The following is a 13334-nucleotide window of genomic DNA, read 5'->3' as shown; positions in this document are numbered from 1 at the left end:
AGAAGCACAAAAAAAAGACAAGGGAGGAGTCCTGGTGGTAAAAATTAAAATGGACAGATCTCTGAATCAGACCATCCCAGAGCCCAAAGAAGGCAGATAATCTGGGCTTTCCAAAAATTCTCCAGAATAGCAGAGGAAATAGCCTGTTTTTCCCTGGAAACACTGCCTACTGGAATGGAGTTTAGGGGAACGTACCTGGCTAGTTGGTAATCGTTTCCATGTGCTAATAAACAACAGTGTTCAAGCTCCTGCTCTTCAACCTCAGTGCTGTTTCCGGTATCCCTCCACTCTGAACCTAACACCCAGAACCAGTGGGGGTAAGGCTAACAAAAATATAGAAGTTGGACAATGGTAGGGTTTGTTTAATGTTACTGGATGGTTATCTGTTGACATGATAGATCTGGGAAGGGGAAGCAAAAACAAAAATTCTACCTCATAGGGCTTATGTAAACACAGCAACCAACGCTGAGTGAAAGAGAGACCAGCTGGAGCAACATTAATGAACTCTGGTCAAAGGAGTTTTCCCCTAAATGCCAGAGACTGAAGTTGTAAGTGTATGTGAAAATACATCCATATGAAAGCAGCAATATCCCAACTCTCTAAGGGGCGAACAAGCAAAATATTTGACGAGAAGAGTGACACAAGAGTGTGTGCACCGAGAGGAAACCATCAGCTAAGGAATTATGACAGATGGACACAATTAAAACGGCAGTTTCCATTCAGGTCGTCCCAGGCTGGAGGGTGCCTCAGGGGCACAGATGGGTCCTGCTTGAGGGAGCAGAGGGAGCAAGAGGGAGTGTCTACTGCAGGGAAAGCTAAGAATAGAACTCTTCGTCTGTTTTACGTGTTGGTGCTACCCTAAAGCTGGTCAAAAACAATTAAAATGGTTAGAAAACCTTGAAAGGCTTGAATGAAGGTAAACTACATAGCAACCGTCATTTCACATTTGATAGCTTTTTCAAAAAAACTGAACAGGACGGTGTTCTAAAATGTTGATATGCAAAAGCCTGAGAAACAAACATAGGGGCCAGAAACAAAGCAGATCCCAAGTGCATTTTTAATTTGCTTCTTTAGCACAGCATTATTACTATCTTTTGTCAGTTATTATCCACATGACTTATTCTACTATCAGCACTTTCACCTGTGTTTTTATAAAGATGATTTTGCTTTAGAGATTCATGAAAGAGGATTGGAGAAATAATTAGCGTCCTGTGTACCGACCATAAAATTCATGGCAGCGAAACCTAATGGTATTATTCATAATATTATTTTCACTAAAAATTAATTTTAGTTTACTAAAATTACCCTTAATGAACATCACTTATTACTAATATTTATTATTAGTATTATTTTACTAAAACTTTAAAAGTAAAACAGATGGTGGAAACGGCTATCATCTCATGTCATTTAGCTACATTGCAAGTTACTCTGCGAGAGGCAGGCCAGCACAAAAAAGACAAAGAGGGAGAGGAAAGCAAACGAAGGGAAGGGAGAAAAAGGTTAGGCCTAAGTAAATGTTTTGAAAGTGATTAACACACAAGTATTAACTCATTCAACAAATATTTATTGAGTACCCCCTGCGTTTCAGGCATCATATGAAAAGGTACAGATAGGCATGAAAAGCTTGACAAGAGAAATTTCAAATGTAGGTCGCAGATAGTATCAAAAAGTAAGGAAGACTCAAAACTTTTTAACTACATCCTGGGTAATGCAGGAGATAAAATATCCACGGCAAATTTTTTAAAGTGCTCAAAATATGGTGTGTTTATGAGATGTTTAGAAGGGGTAAAAGCAATCGCAACAGAAAAGATTTCCTGTGTAGGGGCAGTAAGTAGGGAGGAGGGAGAAAACAATGTTCTATGTAAGTCTGTAAGTCTGTTTCTTTAACATCCCTTGAAGGAAATGTGACGAAACTGAGAATAAATTGAAATCATTTTCTTAAATAGAGTTAAGAAGCTAAAGCAAGCTAGAAAGGTTAAAAAAAAAAAAGGCTTTTTATACTTTTAAAGCTAAAAGGAATTACAAAGAACATCTAATCCAGAACATTAATTTTGTCCATAACTGGAGTGTAAAGAACAACTTTCCTGAAGCCACATGGTGATAACTTTATTATTTTTAATTGTAGATCAAAATATATATATAGGGGTGCCTGACTTTGAGCCCTGTGTCGGCCTCTGTGCTAACATCTCAGTGCCTGGAGCCTGCTTCCAATTCTGTGTCTCCCTCTCTCTCTGCCCTCCTCCTGCTCATGCTCTGTCTCTCTCTCTCTCTCAAAAATAAATAAACATTAAAAAAAAGAAAATATTTAAAATACATATACAAGAATTACAAATTCTCTATAGAAAAATTAAATATTCCATATTAACTAAAATTTTTAAAAAATCTTACACAGACTAGAGCCATTCAATACTTTGGTGTGTATTAATTCTACATTTTGTGAGAGAAAGAAAAAGAGAGAGACAGAGAAGTTGGGTGGGATGAATAGAAACCATATCCACACAAGAATGGCATCACACTAATCACAGTGATTTGTAAGTCCTTAATATAATATTTTTCTATATCCATGAGTACACATAACTTTTTTAAAAACTATTAAAATTAACTGTAGGCAGCAACCAACTGTTCCTTTGTAAATTTTTTATATTGATAAATTTTAAACAACAAAGAACATTTAAATATTGTGCAAATGAGCACACCACTAATGGTGGGAATAACAATATAATTGAAAAGTTGTGAACACTGCCATAGGTCTAATAATGAGACTATATAGATCTCCTCAATTTTTATACACATATAATATGAAAAGTATGAATTTAAAGATCTCTAAAGTTCCTCTGAACTCTAAAATGTAACAATTCTGTGCATATTTTATACATCTTTCTATAGTTTTTCATAAGACTTCCCATAATAACTATTTTTCAATAAATTTCAATTCCTACTTTATTCCTACTTCATTCAAGAAAAGTTCCATATGCAAACAGCACTGTGGAAGGCTTTAATTTACACAAGCATATTTAATGCTTGCAACAACGATGCAGTTGTAGATAACATGAAAATTAAGTAATTTGTTCAATATCCCATAGCCGGTAAGTAGAAGGGATAGAATTAAGACTGCTGGTCACATGATCCCAAAGATTTTGTTCATTTCATCAAGTTGCCTCTCTTAATATATTCACTGAGGCATGTATTAAGCATCTATTGTAACAACACCAGGATTACTGTACTAGGTAAACATCCATTTAAAAGGACTAAGAAAATACACACTGGGACCTATAAAGCAAACTTCTCCCATCAGTGTAAATACTGAAACTATGTAGGACAACAAATCAGTAAACAGGTTAAGAAAAAACAAACCTAATTTTAAAAGTGAGTGATGGAAAAACAAATAGATCTAAGTTTAGAACAATGGCAACTAAGTGCTAAATGCAAAATTTTCTACCTTTTCTTTTTTAAAAAAAAAATGTTTATTTATTTATTTTGAGAGGGAGACAGAGAGCGAGCTGGGGAGGAGCAGAGGGAGAAAGGTAGAAAAGAGAATCCCAAGCAAGTTCTGCACTGCCAGTGCAGAGCCTGATGCGGGCTCAAACTCACAAACCCTGAGATTATGACCTGAGCCAAAAACCAAGAGTATGCTTAACTGACTGAGCCACCCAGGCGCCCCTCTACCTTTCTGGTTTTTAATCAATTCGTATTTTGGTTTGGCTTTGTGACCCATTTAGACAGATGGTTCATAATAACTTCATACTGTTTGAATGCTAACAATAAGAATTATTCCCTCTGATTTTAGAAAGCTTTTAAAGTTTTGGTGAAACTTAAAGAGAAAAGATACGGATCTTACAAACAACTTTTAGCTCATTTGGAAGAAAGTTTCTTCATTAATAATGGGAAATATTTGGGGCGCCTGGGTGGCTCAGTCGGTTGAGCGTCCGACTTCGGCTCAGGTCATGATCTCACGGTCCGTGAGTTCAAGCCCTGTGTCGGGCTCTGTACTGACTGCTCAGAGCCTGGAGCCTGTTTTAGATTCTGTGTCTCCCTCTCTCTCTCTCTGACCCTCCCCCGTTCGTGATCTGTCTCTCTCTGTCTCAAAAATAAATAAACATTAAAAAATTAAAAAAAAAATAATGGGAAATATTTGTTACTACCATCATATAACTCCTTCAAAGGGTAAAGGGTTATTTCCATAACTACTTGAAAAGGGGGAAATGTTAACAAATTACTTTTTAACACAAAATATTAATATCCCACTTTCTTTATTTTAAGTGTGATACACATTCAATCAACTGAACATTCACGCAAAAGATTAATTTCAGACCTTCTCTGTTCAAGTGTTATGGGAATACAAATGAGGCTATTGACTGAGATGTGGTCCCTTGCCTCACGGAAAAAGAGGTGATACTGGTGTGGGTTTCTATTTAAATAAATCAATTTAGTTCCACTTGGAAAATATCTGTGTATATCAATGTGTTTTTAGGATTACAAAAGAAATAATGCTACCATGGGTCTCACCAGAGATTTGCAAATGATTTTCAACATGTTTTATCATTTCTTGATAAGATGGTTAAGTGATGTATGCTTAAACCTTGAAAAAAAAATCAAAGTGCTCCTAAAAAAATAAGTTAACATTTCTTTGAATCTGGCACTCATATTTTTTTTTAAATTTTTTTTAACGTTTATTTGTTTTTGAGACAGAGAGAGACAGAGCATGAACGGGGGAGGGTCAGAGAGAGAGAGAGAGAGAGAGGGAGACACAGAATCTGAAACAGGCTCCAGGCTCTGAGCTGTTAGCACAGAGCCCGACGCAGGGCTCGAACTCACGGACCACGAGATCATGACCTGAGCCCAAGTCGGCCGCTTAACTGACTGAGCTACCCAGGCGCCCCTGGCACTCATATTTTTGGATCAACTTTTATTTCTATAGCCAACCTCTGCTTCAGCCCCAACTTGATGCAGCAGGAGCCTAGTGTGAGGATTTAATCAAAATCTTTAGAGATACTTGTAGCTTGAGATGATGAAAGCTAAGACATAAAACAACAATCATCTGATGTGCTGGCATGCATCCAAATTACCCAAAGTGGGTGTTTAAGTGAAGGCTCTCAGATTCCTCTCTGAGAGATTTTAATTCCACAAGTTTACTTGGCAATCAAGAACCTGTTTTTAGTCAGAATACATTTTGAGAAATGTTAGCTCCAGAATTACCATCATTGCAGAATTAGGGTTCCTATTTTTCCTTCTACCTCTGTCATTCTCAAAAGTGCCAAAAATATTACCATTTGTTTTGATATCTCTGAAATGACACTAAATGCTCATCTCCACAGTACATATCCTTCTATAATACACACCCATACTTCTGCCCACTTCCCACCAGACAGATGAATGAATACATATCAAAGGTAGAGAGATACAGATGATAGACCCAACCACCTATTTATTTAACATACATTGAAGAAAGCAGGTATTGTGCCTACAAATCATAAAGTAATTCAAAGGCTTTAACATTTTCCTTTGACGAGACACGCTCCAAAATTCTGTCCTAAAAAAATCAGAAGAAGGAAGCCACTGAAAGAAATTCCCAAAATAATTTCTTAGAAGATTTTAGTTATTAATGATAGTAGTTAGCTTACCTGCCATCCCTCTGGGCAGCACCACCTTCTGTTACTGTTTTGACAAATATTCCCAGCTTTTCAAGCCCGGCATCTGCTCCAACACCCATTCCAATAATGCTTATACCAAGTCCATCCTCATCTATGAAAAAGGGCAAAAAAACCACAACCTAAGTTTTATATGTAAGTTAGCTGGTGAGACTTATTTATTGCCTTTAATTTTGTTCTTTATGGACTACAGGACACGCTTGCCTTGGCAGAATATTTTTTTTCTATTGCTGCGGAGAAAAGACATCAAATAAGACCGCCCCAAAAGGCTTGTGGGTTTAATCTCATTTTATTACTGCAAGTGGCTATTCATTGTCATCCCAAGAAAAAGTAATAATTGGATTACTGAGTAATCAATCTGCCTTAAAACACAGCCTCTCTAAATAATATTTTAAACACAAAAGCATACATATCAAAACACATATATATTACTTTAAATAAATGTGATCTTAGTATATCTAAAATTTCCCCTTCATTCATGTGGTCTTTCCCCTTTTACTTGTTTCATATCCCCATTCATGTTAATCAGGTGGCATGTGTCTTTCACGACTTTCCCTAGTCCTACTATACAAGCATATAAAAGTATCAACAACTACAACGTATATGTATATATATATGCATAAATACAAGTACACCTACATATATGTATGTGTGCGTCTATGAAATGGCTTATTTTTCCTTCCTACTTGCTTTATACAAATAAGATCACATTATACCTAGTTCTCTCTGCAGCTTAATTCTCTAATTCAATGATATATCATGGATATCAACTTACACAGCCTTAACTCACTTCTAATGATTGTATAATATATCCTGGTGAGATGGTGTCGTCACTTATCCAACCACTTCTCTACTGACAGGCATTCTCTTTTGTTTCCATGTTCCTTGCCTTGTGAACAACACTGACAAATATGTTTTTAAATTCATTGACAATAGTATGTTTATCCATATTTCCATTTGTCTTTTCTGTGAACATACATATATTCACATCAATGAAATAAAAGATACACTATTTCGCATTCCACATTTTTGGGTTAACATTCAAAGTTATTTTCTGATAGCCTCAAAGTCTTTGTAACCATTGTTGTATTAGCTAGCTGCATAGAAAAACTGACACTAACCGATTAATCAGCAGCGTGGATTGTTAAAGGAAAACTGGCTCACAGAGTCAACAGAATGCTTGACACTTTCAGAAGACTTTTTAGCAATAATATTTCATACAGTAAGTATTCTTTTTTTTTATTTTTTTCTACATTTATTTATTTTTGAGAAACAGAGACAGACAGCATGAGCAGGAGAGGGGCAGATGGAGACACAGAATCAGAAGCAAGCTCCAGGCTCCGAGCTGTCAGCACAGAGCCCGACATGGGGCTCGAACCCACGAACCGTGAGATCATGACCTGAGCTGAAGTCAGACACTTAACCGACTGAGCCACCCAGGTGCCCCATACAGTAAGTATTCTTAATTAGCAATTTTTTCAGTAGGGTTCATCTCACTGGTTATTACTCCTTGACACCGACTTCTGCTTTAAGTGTTCCTAAGTACAATTAGTAATCCTAATCTTTACTCTACATTTTTCAAAATCATGCCACTCAGCACAAGTGTGATCTGTTTACTCAGTTGTGTGCTAAAGAAAGATTCATAGAGAGTTCTCCCTGGAGGAACTCTTTGATGTGACCCCCACATGAAGGTACTTCCACGTTGGTTAGAGGCACAGGTACCTTTCCAGTGTAGAGCTTCAGTGGTGACTAGTGCGCAAATAATCACCGTAGACATTCCTTCAGCCCTTATGTTTAGAATGTTTGCCCACACGTGACTTCCCATTCTGATTTTATTCTCATCATGTCTCTGGTACAGATACTCACGTTCATCCAGAGGCTGCCTCTGGTTAAAAATTTTCCTACATTTGTTACAGCTTTAGGGGCTCTCCCCAGAATGAGTTTTTTCGTGAAAGGGAAACTTACATCCGTACTACAGGCCCTTCCTCACTAGTCACGTGGACAAAGTTTCTTCTCGCCCACAGGGATTCTCCTGTGTGTACGAAAGTGAGCTGCACAGCTGAATTCTTGCTCACATCCATCATACTCACGGGGTTTGCTACAGTGGGAATTTGTTCATGTTGGTGAGAGGCTGAATGGTGACCCAAAGCCTTCCCACAGTGTTTACACACATGCAAGATTTTCTCCCCAGAGCATCTGCTCTTGCTTTAAGAGCCGATCACTGTAGACTCATCCACATTAAATGATGCCATACATAGAGTTCCTCTCATATATGAAAGCTGCTACATATTAAGCATTTAGCCAAATTCTTGCTCACATTCACTATATTTATAGGAGTTTCTTTTCATTGTGAATTATCACACTGTCAAGCCAATGTTGAGCTGTAAGTGAAACTTTCCCATGCTCAGTACATTGAAAGAGCTCCTTTCAAATGTAGATTCTCTGTGCCATCACGCCATTAAGCAGCTCCTTCCTGCCACTATCCTGCATGAAAGTGATTTCTTAGTTTTTAAGTGCATTTTCCCTGCCTGAACTCAGGCTTTAGTAAAATTATCTTCCTGCCTTAGCAGCCCTTGTTGCTGTCACTGGAAAATTACGCAGATTTGCAGAGCTGTAAACCCAATAGTAGAAAAAGCGGTAATAGCTTGAGCCACCTTAATTCCAGTGCAGACTACCCGAAAGACAAGATGATAACTCAAACACAATTAAACGAAGAATACAATCAACCCACAGCGACCAGATGACTGATTTCATCCCTGTACGGCTCTCTGGGAGATGTGTCAAGCATAGGTCAAGTCCAGAGCCACATTCTTGGAAGGGCACTAATTCCTGTGGCTGTCAAGAACCCAGCAGCCACCTGGTCTTCCTCTGCAGAGGGACAGGCAGAGCACTAAGTAAGCAGGCAAAGCAGCCAGGAAAAGATGGAAAAGACTGTGAGGATGTGTTTCCATGGAAGACGCCGGCACTATACTCTGGAGCTCAGAGCTTATTTTTTCTCTCAGGAAAGAAGCTCATGTTGGCTTAGCATTCCGCTCATTGCTCGTGAAATTTCAGCTCATATTCATGGGAGCGTGGGTCATTAGATGTTTTTTTCGCTAAACTGCCAATTTTTCTACTGAGTTTTCCCTATCTTTCTTTTCTGATAATTTGCAAAGGTTCTTAGCATATTATACATATTAACTCCATGTCATCTACAATGAAGATTGCTTCTGTTTGACAATATTGCCTTTAAAAGCTTAAAATTTTGGATGATTTGATTGGACCCTCTTTTGGTTAAGCCTTTCCATCCACATGCCTACATGATTTTTGCAATCGAAGAAAGCAGGTATTTTTCTAGTTGAAGAAAGCATTAAATTTTAAGTTTTTGTCAAAATCCTTATTACTTTATTTTTAATATCTAATTAACTCATATAGAGTTATTTTTTATATAATGAAAATGAAGGTGCCCAACTTTATGTTCTTCCATTCAGATGTTCAGTTATGCCAGAACCATTTGTAAAACACCCTATGCTGTTTTTTAACTGTATTATTATTATTTTATTGATTTTCTCTTCTTTTGAGAGAGAGAGAGAGCACAAGTGGAGGAAGGACAGAGGGAGAGAGAGAGACAGAATCTCAAGCAGGCTCCACGCTCAGGGCAGAGCCCGACATGGGGCTCAGTCTCACAACCATGAGATCATGACTTGAGCCAAAATCAAAAGTTGGATGCTTAACCAGTGGAGCCATCTAGGTGCCCCTATTTTATTGTTAAGAAATCCACTTCTATCATGTCATAAAGACTAGGCTGGGCTAACAATAACGAGTCCTGGAGGTAACTATACCCAACTCTGGACTGTCTAGTTATAAGCACTGTCTTTTCTCTCTACCTCAGTTGAAAACCCAGACTCATAAGGCCTCAATCCCTGCTTTCCCTATTCCCGGAAGAGGACAAAGCCAAAGCCAACTATGTAGGAGGCTTTTCCAGAGAAGACGACTTTGTCTTCCCAGACGACAAACCCTCTACTTTGCTTTATGAGGCAGATAGCAACCCCAAACCACAGACAGGTTGGGACCTGCGCAGGCCTCAATGGCATATTAGCAAATCACACATGTCATGTATTAAATTCTCATGCATACTAACATTTTTCTCTATATTTTCTATTTTGTTCCATTGATCAATTGCTATATGCATATGATTTGTTCTGATTATAGAGGCTTTACATTATATTCAGATATTTAAGAAATTAAAACCTGTCACATTCTTTTTCATACTTCCCTTAGGTCTGTATTTTCCATATAAAATTTAGTTTTACATTATGCAATCCTCTTTCAATCCAACTCTGATATATTCCACTTGAACTGCATTAAATTTATATATTAATTTATAGGTATCAGAGGTGCAGAATAGGAGAGACTTTTCCATACTGATCTTTTCAAAAATCCAAGAATATGGTATATCCTTCTATTTGCTTACATCTTATATCTTTCAAAAATATGGATTTTCAACAGATAAATACTTTTTCCTCAGTGATTAATAAGTACTTTGTTGTTTTTATGCTATTGTAAATGAAATGTTCCCATTTTCACCTTTATGTTCTTAATGTAAATATAAAGCAAAAACTATTAATTTTTTTACATGTATGTGGCACCTGACCTCCTCTTACATATAATATTATCAATTCTAACATGTTAAAATTAGAATCAGTTTGGCTTTTCATTACATTTAGTTTTCATTTTTATATAATTATATATAATATAAATATATAAGCAAAACATTATTTGTCATCTTTTGTTTTCTATTTTTTATACTAATTACTACATTTAAAGAGCATTCCAAATTAAACTTCTGGTTTTAACAGTCATATTTTTTGTGTTTCCTCAATTTATTTATTTTTTAAGAGTTTCTTGAATTTAAAAGTATAATTCTCTGTTGGTATTATGATCTATAGTTTATATCATATTTAGGTATTTATACACTAACAATGAACTATCAGAAAGAGCAATTAAAAAAATAATTCCATTTACAATTGCAGCAAAAAGAATTAAATACTTACAAATAAACTTAACTAAGGAGGTGAAAGATCTAGATACTGAAAGCTATAAGACATTGATGAAAGAAACTGAAGACACACATAAATGGAAAGATTGTCCATAGTCAGGATTCAAAGAATTAATATTGTTAAAATGTCCATACTACCCAAAGCAATCTACAAATTCAATGCAATCTCTATCAAAATTCCAGTGACATTTTTCACAGAAATAGAACCATCAATTGTAAAATTTGTATGGCACCACCAAAAATTCCAAATAGTTAAAGAAAACTTGAGTAAGAACAAAGCTGGTTTTAAACTATATTTCAAAGCATTAGCGATCAAAACAGTATGGTACGGCCATTAAAAAAAGACACATAGATCCATGGAACAGAATAGAGAGCCCTGAAATAAACCTATGCGCATTTGGTCAATTAATTTATGACAAAGAAGCCAAGAATATGCCATGGGGAAAGGATAGCCACTCCAAAAAGTGGTGCTGGGAAAACTGGGCAGCCACATATAAGAGAATGGACCCCTATCTTATATTGTACGCAAAAATCAACTCAAAAATGGATTAAAGACTTACATTTAAGACTTGAAACCATAAAACACCTAGAAGAAAAGATAGCAGGTAACTTCCTTAACATCAGTCTTGGCAATGACTTTTTGGATTTGACACCAAAAGCAAAAATAAGTAAGTGGAACTACATCAAACTAAAAGCTTCTGCACAGCAAAGGAAACCATTAACAGAAAGAAAGACAGCCTGCAGAATGGGGGGAAATATTTGATAAGGGGTTAATATCTAAAATATATAAAGAACTCATGCAACTTAACAGCAAAAAAAAAAAAAATCCAATTAAAGAGAGGCGGAAGAAGTGAATGGACACTTTTCCAAAGAAGACATACAAATGGCCATCAGGTACATCAAAAGGTGCTCATCACTAATCATCAGGGAAATGCAAATCAAGACCACAATGAGAAACCACCTTATTAGAATGTTAGAATGGCTATCAGCCAAAAAACCAGAGATAACAGGTGTTGACAAGGATGCAGTGTAAAAGGAACACTTGTGTGCTGTTACTGGGAATGTAAACTGGTGCAGCCACTTCAGGAACCAGTATGGAGGCTGCTCAAAAAATTAAAAATAATTGTACTTCATTTGGTTCTTTTCTAGCTTAATTTTTCTTAATTTAACTTTTATTATGAAAAACACAAATGAGAGTTTATGAAAACATTTATCTACAAAACGTGTTTAAAGAAGAAAATAAAACAAACGTCCACGTACTAACAAAGACACAGAATATTACCAACACACAAAAAGCCCACTATGCACCCCTCCCTCATATCATAACTCTTCCCTCGGTAACAATTACCCTAAATATTGTGTCAATCATTCCCTCCTTTTTTATTTTTATATTTTTTATTTATTTTATACAGAAAGAGAATGAGTCGGGGAGAGGACCAAAGGGAGGGAGAGAGAATCTCAAGCAGGCTCCATGCTCAAGCATGGAACCCTACACAGGGCTTGATCCAATGACCCAGGGATCATGACCTGAACCAAAATCAAGAGTTGGACACTTAAGCAACTGAGCCACTCAGGCACCCCTCACTCCCTCCTTTTTTAAATACTGCTTATTAAAACCACTTATTTGTGTATCTCTAAACAATACACTGTTTAATTTTTCCTGGCTCTGACATTTAAGTAAATGGAATTACACTGAATGGATTTTTCTGTGATTTGCTTTTTCTCCACTTCAATTTCATGTTTGTAACAATCATACACACTGCTGCATGGAACTTAGGCTCCTTCATTTTACTCTTTTCGATCATTAATGAATATTTGAATTGTTCTCATTTTTGGTATATTATAAGCAATACAATGGCCCACGGCCAGTTCCAGCTATTTTTGTATGGGCCATAAGCTAGGATTGGTTTTTACATTTGTAAATGAATGAAAAATGTAAGTATCACTCTTACATCCTTGTTAACTTCAAATGAGAGTGTCTCTTAATGGGAACAATTAGCCAGTCATGTTTGGTGCAATGACAGGTATTCCTTACATTTTTTTAATGCAAATAATTTGATGCCTAATAGTTACAGTTTTCAACTCTTTTTCCCTGACCTTTGCTGTTTACAACAAGTTGCACCTTGTTTCTTTCATCCCCGCTAAGCAGTAGCATCCCTATGACTCAGCAATAGCACTGCTAGGAATTTACCCAAGGGATACAGGAGTGCTGTTGCATAGGGGCACTTGTACCCCAATGTTTATAGCAGCACTTTCAACAATAGCCAAATTATGGGAAGAGCCTAAATGTCCATCAACTGATGAATGGATAAAGAAATTATGGTTTATATACACAATGGAATACTACTTGGCAATGAGAAAGAATGAAATATGGCCTTTTGTAGCAATGTGGATGGAACTGGAGAGTGTTATGCTAAGTGAAATAAGTCAGGCAGAGAAAGACAGATACCATATGTTTTCACTCATATATGGATCCTGAGAAACTCAACAAAGGACCAGGGGGGAGGGGAAGGGGGGAAAAAAAGTTACAGAGGGAAGGAGGCAAACCATAAGAGACTCTTAAATACTGAGAACAAACTGAGGGTTGATGGGGGGGTGGGAGAAAGGGGAAAGTGGGTGATGGGCATTGAGGAGGGCACCTGTTGGGA

At 36.8% G+C, this 13334-nt stretch overlaps 1 protein-coding gene across 22 annotated transcripts in view; it reads right to left on the bottom strand.

Annotated features, from left to right (window-relative positions):
* The window catches only part of PPP1R9A (protein phosphatase 1 regulatory subunit 9A), a 323281-nt gene that overhangs the window by 139519 nt on the left and 170428 nt on the right, over positions 1-13334 (bottom strand). For all 22 annotated transcript variants that reach the window (XM_045052398.1, XM_045052388.1, XM_045052389.1 and 19 more), the window contains one exon: positions 5622-5742. In XM_045052398.1, the coding sequence (XP_044908333.1) occupies positions 5622-5710 (89 nt within the window). In that variant the 5' untranslated portion in view covers positions 5711-5742. The remainder of the gene's footprint in view (positions 1-5621; positions 5743-13334) is intronic.

Source organism: Felis catus, chromosome A2, assembly GCF_018350175.1.
Source record: "Felis catus isolate Fca126 chromosome A2, F.catus_Fca126_mat1.0, whole genome shotgun sequence".
In the NCBI taxonomy this organism is placed as follows: Eukaryota; Metazoa; Chordata; class Mammalia; order Carnivora; family Felidae; genus Felis; species Felis catus.
This window is presented reverse-complemented; position numbering and strand designations above follow the sequence as displayed.